This window comes from Nomascus leucogenys, chromosome 7b (genome assembly GCF_006542625.1).
Source record: "Nomascus leucogenys isolate Asia chromosome 7b, Asia_NLE_v1, whole genome shotgun sequence".
Classification (NCBI taxonomy): Eukaryota; Metazoa; Chordata; class Mammalia; order Primates; family Hylobatidae; genus Nomascus; species Nomascus leucogenys.
In genome coordinates, this window is record NC_044387.1 from 5616314 (window position 1) to 5632853 (window position 16540).

At 48.9% G+C, this 16540-nt stretch overlaps 1 protein-coding gene across 3 annotated transcripts in view; it reads right to left on the reverse strand.

The window, feature by feature from the left end:
* ARHGAP8 (Rho GTPase activating protein 8) overlaps positions 1-16540 on the reverse strand; it is a 105274-nt gene that overhangs the window by 26099 nt on the left and 62635 nt on the right. For all 3 annotated transcript variants that reach the window (XM_030815391.1, XM_030815390.1, XM_030815392.1), the window contains 2 exons: positions 15580-15678; positions 12426-12536 (listed from right to left, as the gene is read on the reverse strand). In XM_030815391.1, coding sequence (XP_030671251.1) covers positions 12426-12536; positions 15580-15678 — 210 coding nt within the window. The remainder of the gene's footprint in view (positions 1-12425; positions 12537-15579; positions 15679-16540) is intronic.

The window sequence follows — 16540 nt, forward strand, 5'->3', positions numbered from 1 at the left end:
GGCAACAGAGCAGGACTCCAGCTCACAAAAAAAAAAAAAAAAAAAAAAAAAAAAAAAATTTAGCCAGGCATGGTGGCGCACTCCTGTAATCTCAGCTACTTGGGATGCTGAGGCAGGAGAATCATTTGAACCTGGGAGGTGGAGGTTGCAGTGAGCTGAGACTGTGCCACTGCACTCCAGCCTAGGAAACAGAGCAAGACTCCATCTCAAAATAAAAAAATAATAAAATAAAAGACCCTCAGAGCAGGAAGAGACTCTGAGATCATCCAGCCCAACCTCCTCAGGCAGATGAGAAAACAGGTCCCCAAAGAGGAGGGACTTGCCCAGAGCTGCCATGCTCCCAGCCAAGCGTGTTTTCCACTGCCCATGTATTTGAGGAGCACCCACATCTACTCTGAGGCTCTCGCAGCTAGTGGAAGAACAGGGCCCCGACATAAAATTACTACTCTCCATAGAGCACAAACCCACAATTTGGGTTTCTCCTCCCCTGCCCATTCGCTACTTGCTGGCTCAGAGAGAGGCTTGTTCAACGGACTGACAGAGTCAGTGCTGTGCATAACAATGACCCCAGGGGACTCTGGTTGGCAGATGTGCTGTTTCCTGGCTGGGTGGGGATGCCCAGGGTGGCGGTGAATCGTATCATACCACGTTCATCTCGTGCATCTCAGTGTGTGCAGGCCAGGGTCAGGTCTCAACAAGGATGCACAGACTGCATTAAACCCACACCATGAACGAAAGTTCCAAGATGCCTGCTGGGCAGGAGGACTCTGGAGCACAGAGCACAGTCTGCTGGTGAGCACAGCGTGCTCTGTGGCCAATGACTCTCACCTGGCTGACAGTCGTCCACCCACTGGAGGGCATCGGGGATTCTCAGCATATAATTCTTGCTTGTACCCATCCCTCGGGAGATGTGCTTAGAGTAATTCAGAGCATGTTTTTTTCTCTGGTTTTGCATGCGAGGAATGCACAAATAAGGATAAATTGTGACTTTTTAAAAACAGTAGGGGCTGGGTGCAGTGGCTCATGCCTGTAATCCCAGCACTTTGGGAGGCCAAGGTGGGCAGATCACCTGAGGTCAGGAATTTGAGACCGGCCTGGTGAACATGGTGAAACCTCGTCTCCACCAAAAATACAAAAATTAGACAGGTATGGTTGCACATGCCTGTAGTCCCAGCTACTCGGGAGGCTGGGGCAGGAGAATTGCTTAAACCAGGGAGGTGGATGTTGTAGTGAGCCGAGATCGTGCCATTGCACTCCAACCTGGGTGACAGAGTGAGACTCCATCTCAAAACAAACAAACAAAACAAAACAAGAAAAGAAAGAAACAGGAGGGAAGGGGGAGGGAGGAATGGCAACCTGAAATTACAGTGATAAGGGGAAGTGCTGAGCAGGCCTGCCTCAGCTGGGCACCCAGGCTTTTCCCAACCCTCTGAGATGGTCATGCATCTTCTAAATACAACATGTCCCCTCCCAATATTTGAAAGGGGATGAATGGCTGCAGCTTGCATCACTGACCTGCAAAGTTCTCAGTCACAGAGTCAGCCAGGGAGGTCCTGGATGCCCACAGAAATGGGCAGTGTATGTGAACGATCACAGTGACCACTGTGTGCTGAGGACCTACTGTGTGCTGAGGACCTACTGTGTGCTGAGGACCTACTGTGTGCTGAGGACCTACTGTGCACCACATGCAATGCTAAGCCCACTCACTGCATCACTCTGCCCCCATTTTTATAGAGGACAAAACTGAGGCTCAGGCAAATTATTGTGTCTGGAGTCACACAGCCTAGGGTTGGCTAGAGCCAGGGTTCAAGTTAAAATCTGACTTCAAAGTCCCCATTATACCTGCGTTCAAAAGACAAGCAGTGTGGCACACACCTGTATTTCCCAGCTACTCAGGAGGCTGAGGCAGGAACATTACTTGGCCCCAGGAGTTTGAAACCAGCCTGGGCAACATAGTGAGACCCTGTCTCAAAAAAAAAAAAGGTACAGATCACAGCCTTGCATTTAGAGTTGTGATTTGGTATGAGGTGGAGCTGCTGTGAGGCGAAAGGTGGCAACAAGGCAGTGGAATCCTGTAGTCTCACATCTGCAGGGCTGCCTCTCTTTGTAGGCAGATGGGGAATGAGAAACTGCTTGGTATCCTTAGCGAGGTCAGTCCCCAAAACTCTAATGGGGTAGAGGTTCTGGCAAGTCAGGTTGGCACACATGGCTCAGAAGCAGAGCCTATGGGAGGCCAGTGTCCCAGCCTGGGGCCGATCACAAACAGAAGGATTGTATAGTCTCCAGAGAGCCACATGGTACAGGAGACCGAAGAAGAGCATATCCTAAGCACACAGGAAAAGAGACTAGAAAGACAGATACTTACCAGTTCTTTTCTGACAAAAGTGAGCCCTGGCTCAGTTAAAACCTTGGCTCTGGGAGATAAGCAGAAACTAAAAGGGCCACGTGATCCCGCTTGCTAATAAGATCACCATCAGACCAGTTTCTTCCAGTGGCAAAGAAGGAGGGTTAGAGTGGGGTGGAAGGCAACACCCAAAAGTTGTATTCTCTGAAGAGTTTGCCAGTCCCCAATCTTTTTTTTTTTTTTTTTTTTTTTTTTTTTTGAGACTGATTCTCACTCTGTCACCCAGGCTGGAGTGCAGTGGCGCGATCTTGGCTCACTGCAACCTCCGCAGCCTGGGTTCAAATGATTCTCCTGCCTCGGCCTCCTGAGTAGCTGGGATTACAGGCGCATGCCACCATGCCTGGCTAATTTTTTTGTATTTTTAGTAGAGACGGGGTTTCACCAGGTTGGCCAGGATGGTCTCAATCTCTTGACCTTGTGATCTGCCCACCTTGGCCTCCCAAAGTGCTGGGACTGCAGGCATCAGCCACCACGCCTGGCTCCACAATCCTTCTTAATTAGAACTAGATGGTTATAAATTAAGATATAAATTCTAATCCCTAAGGCAACGATTGAGAAAATACTTTAAATATATATATATGGCAAAAGAAACAAAAAATTGAAACGGTACACTAGAAAGTACGTATTTAACACAAAAGAAGGTATTAATGAAGACATAAAGGAACAAAAAAGACATAAGACATATAGAAAACAAGTAGCAAGATGGCAGATGTAACTCCTACCTTATAAGTAATCACACTAAATGCAAATGGATTAAATACTCTAATAAAGAAGGTGGAATGGCAAAAAACATGACCTAATTATATGCTGTCTACAAGAGACACATTTTAGATTCAAAGACACAAATAGGTTGAAAGTAAAGAGATGAACAAAGACACACCATGCAAACAGTAACTAAAAAGAGCTATAATGGCTATATTAATATCAGACAAAATAGACTTTAACACAAAAATTGTTACTAGTGGCAAGGAAGGACATTTTTTATCACCATGCAAGGATTCATAAGAAAGTAAGAATCGCCGGGCGCGGTGGCTCACGCTTCTAATCCCAGCACTTTGGGAGGCCGAGGCGGGCGGATCACGAGGTCAGGAGATCGAGACCACGGTGAAACTCCGTCTCTACTAAAAATACAAAAAAAAATTAGCCAGGCGTGGTGGCGGGCATCTGTAGTCCCAGCTACTGGGAGAGGCTGAGGCAGGAGAATGGCGTGAACCCGGGAGGTGGAGCTTGCAGTGAGCCGAGATTGTGCCACTGCACTCCGGCCTGGGTGACAGAGCGAGACTCCATCTCAAAAAAGAAAAAAAAAAAAAGAGAAAGTAAGAATCATAAAAATGTATGCATCTAACAACAGAGCCCCTAAACATGTGGAGCCAAAACAGACATAATTGAAGGGAGAAATAAATAATTTTAAAATCATACTGGAGACTTCAATCCCCCACTTTCAATAATAAATAGAACAACTAGGCAGAAATTGACAGAGAAAAAGAAGACTGAAAAATACTAAAAACCAAGTAGACTTAACTGACATTTATAGAGCAATCCACCCAACAATAATAGAATGTACATTCTTCTCACGTGTCCATTGAATATTCTCCAGGCTAGACCATATGTTATACAACATAACAAGCCTCCATAAATCTAAAAGAAGTTAAATCATACAAAGTAAGTTATCTAATTATAATAAAATAAAAATAAAAATCAATAACAGATATGTGAAAATTTAACGACTTACTCCTAGAAACCAATGAATCAAAGAAAAAAATTACAAGAGAAATTAGAAAATACTTTAAGATTAATTAAAATTGTGGAAATAATACACTAACAGATACATCTACTGCAGGACTTAGAGAGTAATTTATAGCCATAGATGCTTACATTGCAAAAAGAAAGATTCCAAAATGATAAACATTCCACCTTAAAAAACTGGAAAAAGAAAATGAACTAAATCTGACACAGGCAGAAGGAAGAAAATAGTAAAGATTAGAGTAGAAATAAATAGAAAATAGGAAAATAATAAGAGAACATCATCAAAACCAAAAGTTGGCTCCTTGAAAAGATCAACAAATTGACAAGCTTTTAGCTAGACTGACCAAGGAAAAAAAGGGTGAAGATTCAAATTACTAAAATCAGGAATGAAAGAGCAAACATTACTAGTGACATTATACAAATAGAAGGATTATGAAGAAGTACTATGAACGATTACATGCCAACTAATTGGAAAACCTACAGGAAACAAACAAATTCCTGGAAAGACACAAACTATCAAAATTGACTCAAGAAGAAATATAAAATCTGAATAAATATAACAAGCAAAGAGGTTACATTAGTAATTTTAAAACTTCCCACAAAGTAAAGCCTAAGATCAGATGGCTTCAGTGGTGAATTCTGTCAAATGTTTAACAAATTAACTCTAACATGCTGCAAATTCTTCCAAAAAATAGAAGAGGAGGAAACACTTCCCAACTCATTCTGAGGCCAGTATCACCAAAACCAGACAAGGATATCATAAGACAAGAAAATGACAAACTAGTATATCTTATAAATATAAATACAAAATCCTCAACAAAATACAAGCAAAGCAAATCCAGCAATATATGAAAAAGATTATACACCATGGGCTGGGCGCGGTGGCTCACGCTTGTAATCCCAGCACTTTGGGAGGCCGAGGCAGGCGGATCACGAGGTCAGGAGATCGAGACCACGATGAAACCCTGTCTCTACTAAAAATACAAAAAATTAGCCGGGCGTGGTGGCGAGCGCCTGTAGTCCCAGCTACTCGGAGAGGCTGAGGCAGGAGAATGGCGTGAACCCGGGAGGTGGAGCTTGCAGTGAGCCGAGACTGCGCCACTGCACTCCAGCCTGGGCAACAGAGTGAGACTCCGTCTCAAAAAAAAAAAAAGATTATACACCATGAACATAGATGATTTATCCCAGGAATATAATGTTTATATGTTTATTCAACATATAAAAATCAATCAATATAATACACCATATCAACAGTATAAAGGACAAAAGCCATGCGATTATCTCAACGGCGATGAAAAGCATCTGACAAAACCTAACACCTTTACATGAACAAACCAACCAACCAACCAACCAACCACTCAACAAACTAGAAACAGAAATGATGTTCCCAGCCTGGGCAACACAGTGAGACCCTGTCTCTACAAATTTAAAAATTAACCAGGCATGGTGGTATATACCTATAGTACCAGCTACTTGGGAAGCTGAGACAGGAGGATTGTTGGAGCCCAGGAGTTTGAGGTTGCACTGATCTATAATTGCACCACTGCGCTCCAGCCTAGGCAACAGAGGGAGACTCTATCTCAAAAAAAAAAAAAAAAAAAGAAGAAAAGAAAAGAAACGAAAAAAGATGTTTCTTACCCTGATAAAGGGCATCTATGAAAAGCACACAGCTAACATTATACTTGGTAGTGAAGGACTGTTGATTCTTCTTTTTGTTTTTGTTTTTTTTTAGTAGACACAGGGTCTTGCTATGTTGCCCAGGCTAGTCTTGAACTCCCAGCCTCAAGTGATCCTCCCACCTCAATCTCCCAAATAGCTGAGATTATAGGTATATGCTGCTCAGCCCAGCTTAACTGCTGATTCTTAAGATCAGGAATAAGACAAGGATGTCTGCTCTTATAACTTTTATTCAACAATGTATTGGAGGTTACAGTCAGGCATAATTAGGCAATAAAAGGCAATAGGTTGAAAAGGAAGAAGTAAAGCCATCTCTATTTGCAGATGACATGATCCTGGATATAGAAAATTCTAAAAAATCCACACACAAAAAATATTAGAACTAATAAGTTCAGTAGGGTTGCAGGATACAAGATCAATATATTTAAAAAATGTATTTCTAGAAACTAGCAATCAGTAACAAAAAATAGATTAAAAATTACATTGACGGCCGGGTGTGGTGGCTCACGCCTGTAATGACAGCACTTTGGGAGGCCGATGCAGGCGGATCACTGGAGGTCAGGAGTTTGAGACCAGCCTGGCCAACATGGAGAAACCCCATCTCTACTAAAAATACAAAATTAGCTGGGCGCGGTGGCATACACCTGTAGTCCCAGCTACTCGGGAGGCTGAGGCAGGAGAATCCCTTGAACCCAGGAGGCAGAGAAATGATAAAACTCTTGGAAGAAAACATAGGCATGAATTGTCATGGCCTTGGATTTGGCAATGATTTCTTAGATAAACACCAAAAGCACAAGCGACAAAAGAAAAAAATAAATAAATTGGACTTCATCAAAATGTAACTTTTATGCTTCAGAAAATACCATCAAAAGGTGTAAAGACAACACACAGGATGGAAGAAAACATTGGCAAACCACACATCTGATAAGGGCCTAGGATCTAGCTTATATCAACAAATCTTTACAACAAACAAAAAATGGGCAAACGATCTAGTGAATATACATTTTTCCAAAGAAGGTAAACAAATGGCCGATAATACATGAAAAGATGCTCAACAGCATTAGGCATCAGTGAAATGTGAAACAAAACTATAATGAACTACACTTGACACCTACTAGGATGGCTATGATGAAAAATAAAAAACAGGCTGGGCGCGGTGGCTCACGCCTGTAATCCCAGCACTTTGGGAGGCTGAGATGGGTGGATTACCTGAGGTCAAGAGTTCGAGACCAGCCTGGCCAACATGGTGAAACTTCGTCTCTATTAAAAATACAAAAAAATTAGTTGGGCATGGTGGCACATGCCTGTAGTCACACATACTCGGCAGGGTGAGACAGGAGAATCGCTTGAACCCAGGAGGTGGAGGTTGCAGTGGGCCTAGATCGTGTCACTGCACTCCAGCCCGGGTGACAGAGCAAGACTTTATCTCAAAAAACAAAAATAAAATAAATAAAAAATAAAAATACAAAAAAAACCTTTAGCTAGGCATGGTGACAGGCACCTGCAATCCCAGCTACTCAGGAGGCTGAGGCAGGAGAATCATCCGAACTGGAAGGCAGAGGTTGCAGTGAGCCAAGAGTATGCCACTGCACTCCAGCCTGGGTGATGGAGCGAGACTCTGTCTAAAAAAATAAAAATAAAAAATAGTAACGGCCAGGTGCAGTGGCTCACGCCTGTAATCCCAGCACTTTGGGAAGCTGAGGCGGGTGGATCACCTGAGCTCAGGAGTTTGCGACCAGCCTGGCCAACATGGCGAAACCCTGCCTCTACTAAAAATACAAAACTTAGCTGGACATGGTAGCGTGCGCCTGTAGTCCCAGCTACTCGGGAGGCAGAGACAGGAGAATTGCTTGAACCCAGGAGGTAGAGGTTGCAGTGAGCAGAGATCGCGCCACTGGGCTCCAGCCTGGGCGACAGAGCGAGACGCTGTCTCCAAAAAAAAAAAAAAAAAAGAGAGAGAGAGAGAAAAGAAAGAAAATGCCAGAGCTCAGCCATGGCCTGCCCCACCCAGCCTAAGGACACCTCAAGCTCTGCCCTGTACCTGCCTCCTCCAGCGGCGCACACAGGCCTCAGGTTTCCATTTTTCCTTTTCAGGGATGGCAAGCAAAGACCTCTTCAATCTTTGACTTCCCTTTAATATATTAACTTAATTAGCTCATTCTAAGGTGATAGCTTTCTGCTGTATGCTTTTGAACTTAACTCGGCAAATTAACATTTGTGAATAGGATTCAGTTATGAATTTTAATGACTTTCATTCATTCATAGACCAAACAAATTACATATCTAGTGCTTCCTTTAAAATGTTTATTGCCATTTTATTATAATCATTGGCAATGAAACCACATAAAATATTAATTTAAAGAGGCAACTGCATGGATTCTCTCTCTCTCTCCAAGCGGCACGCGCAGTGTGGCCCATTGTCCCGAAAGCAGCTAAGGACCGGACTTTTACAGTTACAACTCGCCCTGGGAGAGGGATGGACTATGGCAAGGTGACAGTTAAAGCCAACAGCCCTGCATCAGTACGTTCTGAAAGGCACCTGCTCAGAATGCAGGGCAAATGGTATCTCTGGTGGCCTTCTAGGAGCCGAGAGGCTACAGCCATGGCTAACAATTTGCTCACACTTCACTCAGGTAGACGGCTTTCGAAGTCTGTGAGCTACGCTTGTTTTTTCTTTTCTTCTTTTTTTTGTTTTTTTGAGAGGCAGACTCACTCTGTCTCCCAGGCTGGAGTGCAGTGGCAAAATCTCGGCTCACTACAACCTCCGCCTCCCAGGTTCAAGCAATTCTCCTGCCTCAGCCTCCCGAGTAGCTGTGATTACAGGCGTGCGGCACCATGCCCGACTAATTTTTTTTTTTTTTATTTTTTTTTATTTTTAGTGGATACAGGGTTTCACCATACTGGCCAGGCTGGTCTTGAACTCCTGACCTCAGGTGATCCACCCACCTCAGCCTCCCAAAGTATTGGGATTACAGGCATGAGCCATCGCACCTGGCCTTTGTTTTTCATTTTTAAAGTTTTGTTAGATGATAAGAAGAGAGAAGTGGCTCTGAACAATAAAACAAGAGATGAGAAGGGCGTGGCTGGAGCCTCCCAGCTAAGGACCCACCCCTGGGCCCGTGTGTGCCAGAGCACATGGAAGCAGTATCAGCCCAGCAGAGCCCCAGTAATGGGCTGGAGACACAGGGCTTCAGGAATGTGGGGAAAACAGTCACCTGATGGCTGGAATATCCTGGCCTGGGCCAGGCGTGGTGGCTGACGCCTGTAATCCCAGTAGGAGGCCGAGGCAGGTGGATCACTTGAGATCAGGAGTTCAAGACCAGCCTGGCCAACATGGTGAAACCCTGCCTGTACTAAAAATACAAAAAAATTAGCCAGGTGTGGTGGCGCACGCCTGTAGTCCCAGCTAATCAGGAGGCTGAGGCAGGAGGATTGCTTAAACCCGGGGGGTGGAGGTTGCAGGGAGCCGAGATCCTGCCACTGCACTCCAGCCTGGGTGACAGAGTGAGACTCAAAAAAAAAAAATTGTCTCAAAAAAAAAAAAATTCTGGTCCGCTGGCTGAGCCTGGTCAAGGGCTGAGTTCTCACCAGTGCCCCCAGGAGGGGCCCGGGGTCACTGCAGGTGCCTGCCCCACCCAGCATTCCTGGGCAGCCTCTAAGGGGTGGTGGGAGCGGAAGAGTGGTTCATACCCGCACATTCTCACAATGTCTGAAAAAGGAAAAGGAAGTACTGTTTGGTAGTAAAATGTGTGTTCCAGATACATTTGGGGTGAACATTCTATTTCAACATATATTCTTTTGCTCATTTATTGGCAAAGTGCTTACAGAATGTCTAAGTACAATCCCTTGTGTGTGTGCCTAGTTAGGGAAGGTGAGGGTGAAACAGTCAGAGCTGTGCTGTGCAGTACAACAGTCAAAAGTCACATGCGATGATTCTAATTTAAATTAGTTAAAATGAAATAAAATCAGAAATTCAGCATGTGCACTAGCCGCACGCCATCACTGGCTACCATACTGGACCGTGCAGACCTCGTCCATCCTGACAGAGAGCTCCATCAGATAGTGCTGGTCTAGGGACCCACACTGGGGCACCAACTCTTTAGCTGTGATACACCTGAGATGCCTACCCAACTTCACATTTGCACTCCAGGCCCAGCCCTCTCCTGGGCTCAAGCAGCCTGGAAGCAACCTTGCTAGCTCTGGGAACAAGATTTAGACACACTTCCCTCCCCCTATACTCACAACTACCCACCACTCACTACCACCTACTTTATTTTCATGTGGCCCCAGTAACTAATTACTGTCAACTTGGTAGCTTCAAACAACACAAATGGGCCAGGCGAGGTGGCTCACACCTGTAATCCTAGCACTTTGGTAGGCCGAGGCAGGTGGATCACCTAAGGTCAGGAGTTCAAGACCAGCCTGGCCAACATGGTGAAACCCTGTCTCTACTAAAAATACAAAAATTAGCCACGCATGGTGGCAGGTGCCTATAATCCCAGCTACTTGGGAGGCTGAGGCAGGAGAATTGCTTGAACCCAGGAAGCGGAGTGAGCTGAGCTCACGCCACCGCACTCCAGCCTGGGGGACAGAGCAAGACTGTGTCTCAAAAAAAAAAAAAAAAGACACCCAAATGTATTATCTCACATCCTGTAGGTGTCAGGAGTCAAAAAGGGGTTGACCTGATCGTGTTCCACCTGGAGGCTCCAGGGGAGAATCCATTCCTTGCCTTTTTCAGTTTCTAGAGGTGCCTGAATGCCTTGGCTTCTGGCCCTGCACCCCTCCAGCCTCTGCTTCTGCTGCCACATCTCCTCTCTGACTCTGACCCTACCTCCCGCCCTCTTGTAAAGACGCTGGCGATTGCTTTGGACCCACCAGAGAACCCAGGATAACCTACCATCCCAAGCTCCTTCACTTAATCATTTCTGCCAAGCCCCTTTCGCCATGTAAGGTGACCTAATCACAGGTTCTGGGAATGAGGGCATGGACTTCGTCGGGGGCCATGATTCTGCCTCCCCCCCTGCCCTCCCTGAGCTCCTCCACTCTTGGCCAAGAAAGAAACAGGCAGGTCCCCAGGGCCGAATCGACTTCCTTCTAACCCCAGGAATGCCCCTGCCCACATGGCTCAGTAAGGGCGGGTGACCAATGCACCTCCTCCCCTGGCCCAGATGCCGCCCACAGCCTCCTCAGTTCTCAAAACCTTTCAAAATGTTTCAAAATCTACCCTGGGTGGCCAGGTGCAGTGGCTCACACCTGTAATCCCAGCACTTTGGGAGGCTGAGAGGGGTGGATCGCTTGAGGTCAGGAGTTTGAGACTAGCCAGGCAACATGGCCAAACACTGTCTCTACTAAAAATACAAAAAAATTAGCCAGGCGTGGTGGTGTGCGCCTGTAATCCCAGCTACTCAGGAGGCTGAGGCAGGAGAATAGCTTGAACCCAGGAGGCGGAGATTGCAGTGAGCTGAGATGGTGCTACTGCACTCCTGCCTGAGAGGCAGAGCAAGACTCTGTTCCCGCCACCCCCAAAAAAGGTAGTATAACAGGAATAAGGAAACAAGCTGAGAGAAGAGGTGAGTTCGAGGTCATGTGGCTGATAAAGGGTATTAGGAAGGACAGGTTATGCTGCGGTAACAATGACCCTTAAATCTCAGCGGCTGAGCCCAGCACAAGCCTGTCTTCTCTATGCCTCTGTCCAGCCTGGGTGTTAGCAGGGTGCATGGTGATGCGGGGATCAGGGATGCAGAGTGACCAGGCGCCGTCTCTACCGGACCCAGGCCTGTACATCACCATGAGGGGCAGCTGCCCACTGGCTCTGGAAGCTTCCTCCTAGCACGACACACCCCACACCTACACCTAAGCACATCCCATGACCACGCCCTCCTTGAAGGTGGTGGGAAGTGTCCCGCTGTGTACCCGGAGGGCAGAGGGCAGCAGTGATGGAAGCTGGGGCGGGAACCCCAGAGACCCCCATCCACTACCCACTGCCGGTCCCCCCCAACCAGGCACAGAGCAGCGAGCACGCGCCCCCACACCAGGCACCGAGTAGCGAGCGCGCGCCCCCCAACCAGGCACCGAGCAGCGAGCACGCGCCCCCCACCAGGCACGGAGCAGCGAGCACGCGCCCCCCAACCAGGCACCGAGCAGCGAGCACGCGTCCCGCAACCAGGCACCGAGCAGCGAGCACGCGCCCCCCAACCAGGCACCGAGCAGCGAGCACGCGCCCCGCAACCAGGCACCGAGCAGCCAGCACGCGCCCCCCAACCAGGCACCGAGCAGCCAGCACGCGCCCCCCAACCAGGCACCGAGCAGCCAGCACGCGCCCCCAACCAGGCACCGAGCAGCCAGCACGCGCCCAACCAGGCACCGAGCAGCGAGCACGCGCCCCCCAACCAGGCACCGAGCAGCGAGCACGCGCCCTCCACCAGGCACCGAGCAGCGAGCCACGGCCTCAGCGATGAGCTCAAGCTTTGTCTTTCCTGCAGGGTTCAGCTTGGCTGCTGGAGACAAAGGTCTGGGGAAAATGTTTCTGGACCCAGAAGCGCCCCACAGCTCCCAGGGTTCCAGGGCAGAGGAGCAGGCACATCCCAGGCTCACTTACTATTGCAGACTGACGCCAAATTGCTGGGTGGGCAGCGGGGGCCGCGGCGGTGGTGTCTTGGTGGGAGGCGGCGTCCGGCCCTCGTGCAGGCTCTGGAGCTTCTCATCGTACCTGTAGACACAGCAGAGGCTGGGCTCTCGCCTGGCAGGGGCAGCTGGCAGCCACGGAGGCGCTGGGTGGGGCTGGATGCCCCACCTGCAGGACACCTGGGCATCTCATCCCTCTGGGCGCACGTGCCACACTGCCAGCTCACACACACACACTCACATACACACAGTCACAATCCCCCACTGCTGTGGGCTGTTCTCGTAAGAGGCAGTAGTCCAACCCCCAGCAAATGTCCAGTCTCTCCTGAGACCCCTGGCAGGCAGAGCAGCCTCACCTGCTTACCATGCGGTCAGCCCCAAGGTGGGCGTGACCACCCTCAGCTCTACCGAGTGTCTGAATTTAAGACAAGAGCTGGCCGGTAATGCTAAAGGAATCTTGTCCCTTTTGTTAATTACTTTATCCCCAGTGCCTGGAAAGGGCTTGCTGCCTAGTAGATGCTCAATTAAAATATTTGTTGAATGAAACAAGAAACCCATGAATGAACAGATGGACTCTGAATAGGATGGATAAACTCTGAAGGAGGTGGTTAAAGCCTTCAGGTGAAAAGAACCTCTGTGCTGGGCATGGTGGCTCACGCCTATAATCCCAACACTTCGGGAAGCCGAGGCAGGTAGATCACTTGAGGTTAGGAGTTTGAGACCAGCCCAGCCAACATGATGACACCCCATCTCTACTGAAAATACAAAAATTAGCTGGGCATGGTTGTGCACACCTGTAATCCCAGCTACTCGGGAGGCTGAGGTAGGAGAATCACTTGAACCCAAGAGGTGGAGGTTGCAGAGAGCCGAGATCACGCCATTGCACTCCAGCCTGGGCGACAGAGCGAGACTCTGTCTCAAAAAAAAAAAAGAAAGAAAAGAAAACAAAAGAGCCTCCGTGCTGCAGGTAACAGTCCCTCCTTAACACAGTCCCTCCCTAACACAGTCCCTCCCTAACACAGTCCCTTCCTTAACACAGGCAAATACGTATTGAAGCCCTACTATGTGCCGGCCACAGGATGGGAGTGGGGGGGCACATGAGCATTAGTTGGCAGCTCGGGAGCGAGGCAGTCAGTGATACAAGATGGTGCAGGCACATGTCGCAGAGGCACCCGACACTCAGGGAAGGTCTGTGGAGAAGGTGGTGCACTGGACTGAGCCTGGCCAGCCAAGCAGGTGTGAGCTGCTAGCACTTGCGGTTGTTCTTTGTGAGTTAATCACAGCGCTCTGTGCCCCGAGTGGCTCCTCAGAGGTGTCTCTGTCCCTCATGAGGGGCCTACTGTAGAGGGGTTATTTTGTCTACTTTACAGATTGGGAAACTGAGGCTTGTCAGGGTCTGGTGACATGCCCCAGGTCACAAGCTGGGATGACGGCCAGGATTCAGGACCCCAAGGCCCTGCCCTGCCGCTGGGCCAGTGGGTCTCAGCCTCTGGTGCTCACAGCACCCACCAGGAAGTATGTGGGGGTGGATAAAATCCAGACTTAGCCCCACCCCCCAGTCTAGTAGATGCTCAATTAAAAGCATCAGGATTGGATGTGTCCTCTGGGGTTCTGCTGCTGGCTATGAAATAGGGGTGCCGGCTGCCTACTGAGTAAGTTCAGGAGCTCCCAATGCCCAAACCCACGCCCCTCTCCCAAACCTCATCCCCTCTCACTCACAGGACCCTGCACCCTCAGTGTTGCCAGCCGCCTGCACATTCGAGGCCCTAGACTGCACCCAGTACCCACTGAGAACCCGGAGCTGCGTGTTTCACAGATGCCATCCATGTCATCCCCAAATCGCTCTCCCACACAGGAGGATGTGAGTTACCCTTTGTCACCAGACCAAATCACTTCCACCACAGAGCTGCTAAAAATACATCTTCTGAGCCGTCTCCATGGACTCCCCCGGATCACTCTAGTGAGGTCTGGGAGTGGGGTCTTGCCAGGGCCCACGGCCGACCAGGGATTCCCATCATCCTCCCATGGCCTCCAGGTCCAGTCCACTCTCCTCTGCTTGGCACCAAGGACTCCCGGCCCAAGGTGACCTCCAGCTTCACGTTCACCAACTTCTGCCTGATCACATGGGACTTCTCACTGCCTCCAGATCTCCCAATATTTCACCCACATGTTTGCAGGAGGGCTTCCCTCTGCTGGAAATGTGCTTCCCTGGCCTCTTGATCTAGCCAACTGTCCCTGTGAAACTCACTTTAAAAGCCACCTCCTCCTGGAAGTCTTCCTGGATTACCCCCACACACCAGTCCCCTCCCCAGCTGGGTTCAGTGCCTCCTCTGGCCCCTGTCATCACTGATTTGTGGCCCTCACTAGTCTGAGAGTGTCATGAGGGCAGGGACCACACTCCCTAAACACCTCTATAGCCCAGCACCTGCCATGTGACTTGGCATCCGGAGAGAAGTTATTATCTCCATTACCCCTGCAAGGCTACCAGCCTTACCTGCATGCACTTTGGCAGGAGCCTACTCCCTCAAAGGAGCCCCTCAAGAGAGGGAGACACAGGGGCAGAGGGAGCCCAGCCTGAGGGGTCCAGAGACCCAGGCTGGATCTGGCCGCACCCTGTACTGGCTGCGTGGCACGCGCCTTTCTGGGCAGCCTCTATTCATCTGGGCCTACATTTAAGCCTCGTAGCAGACACACCAATTAAGCTTTCAGCATCCAGGAGACAGGTCGTTTTCTACAGCACCCGCGACGTCCCTGAGAACATTTCATTCTGTACACAGCGTTATCCACACGCCTGGGAAATTCCCCTAATTGTCTGCTCAAAAGCAAAAACAGTAAACACCAAGGCAACAAACGGCCGTTGCCATGCTAGGGCTTATTTTTTAAATCAGTTTTGCAATGGTGGGCGAGGAAAACATCCCGTCCTGTATACAACCTTTGCAATTTCATTTCTCTGAGTCAGCAGTTAGCACCTTTTGCTGCAGATCTTTGTCGATGCCGCAGATTTCCAAGCCAAATCTAGCCAAGCACACATTTGGAAATCAAGCCTTAAACATTCACGGGATTGAACCAAGCCCTTTGGAAGCACGAAGATGTATTGATGTGGCTTCTGGGGTCTAACAGGCACTCACCGCACAACTTCGGGGGGGATGATCAGCTGGTCGTATTTAAGGTGTTCGTGGAGCTCACTCAGGTAGTTGAAATAGGTGACTTTTTTCCCAAACTTGTGACTAAGAAAGCAGAAGCAAAAGAATAAAAAATGATTAGGCGCCAGCAGAGAGGCCAGGGGTTGCAGGGAGGGAGGGGGAGTTGGCGGCAGAACAATGCAGGCATTTTTCATATTAAGAAAATGTAAACGCTGACACGACCTAAAACCCGAACACAACACAAGCAGCGCACGCCGGGAGATATTTTGCTTTCACGAGATCTCCAGTGCACCACTCTGGAGTGGCTCATCTGCATAAAAATAAATATCTGCCTCCAATTTACATCTGCCCTTAATTTGCATATAGGAGATGGCGCAGAAGTGCCAAGAAGCGCTTTTGGAGGATGCAGGCTAGACAGGGGGCACTAAGCCACTGGCACAGAGGGAGAAGCTCTGAGGTTGAAGCCTACCCTAGGGCAGCCTCAGTTGCTGGTGGTTCTGGCGTCAGTGGTGGCTTCACGTTTAGCCACCTCTTCTCTCTAAGGCCAGGAACCAACGAGGCTCTCCAGGTTTGTCTCCAGGACAGTCTCTCGGACCCCAGGGAGCAGCGCAGCCCCAAGGCCAGACACGCCCTGACCAGGTGCAGCAACTCCGTCTTCTCCCTCCCCTTGTGCCCAAGGGCAATTCACTCCCTCTCAGGGCCTGGGTCTGAAAGTGGGCGTTCTCCCTCCTAAGTGAGGGCGGAAGACAATGCAAGGCTATTTACAGGTCTAGTCCACTGCCTGACGTCTGGTGGACGTGCTCGCTGTGGCGACTGCTATTAGTAACAAGGCTCAGCGTGAATTGCAAAGTGGAGATCGTTGACAGGTGGATGTGAGCACGCCTTTAGACAGAAGCCTGTGATCCCCGCCTTCTTTACGACAGTCTAGGTTTGGTTTTTGCCATAA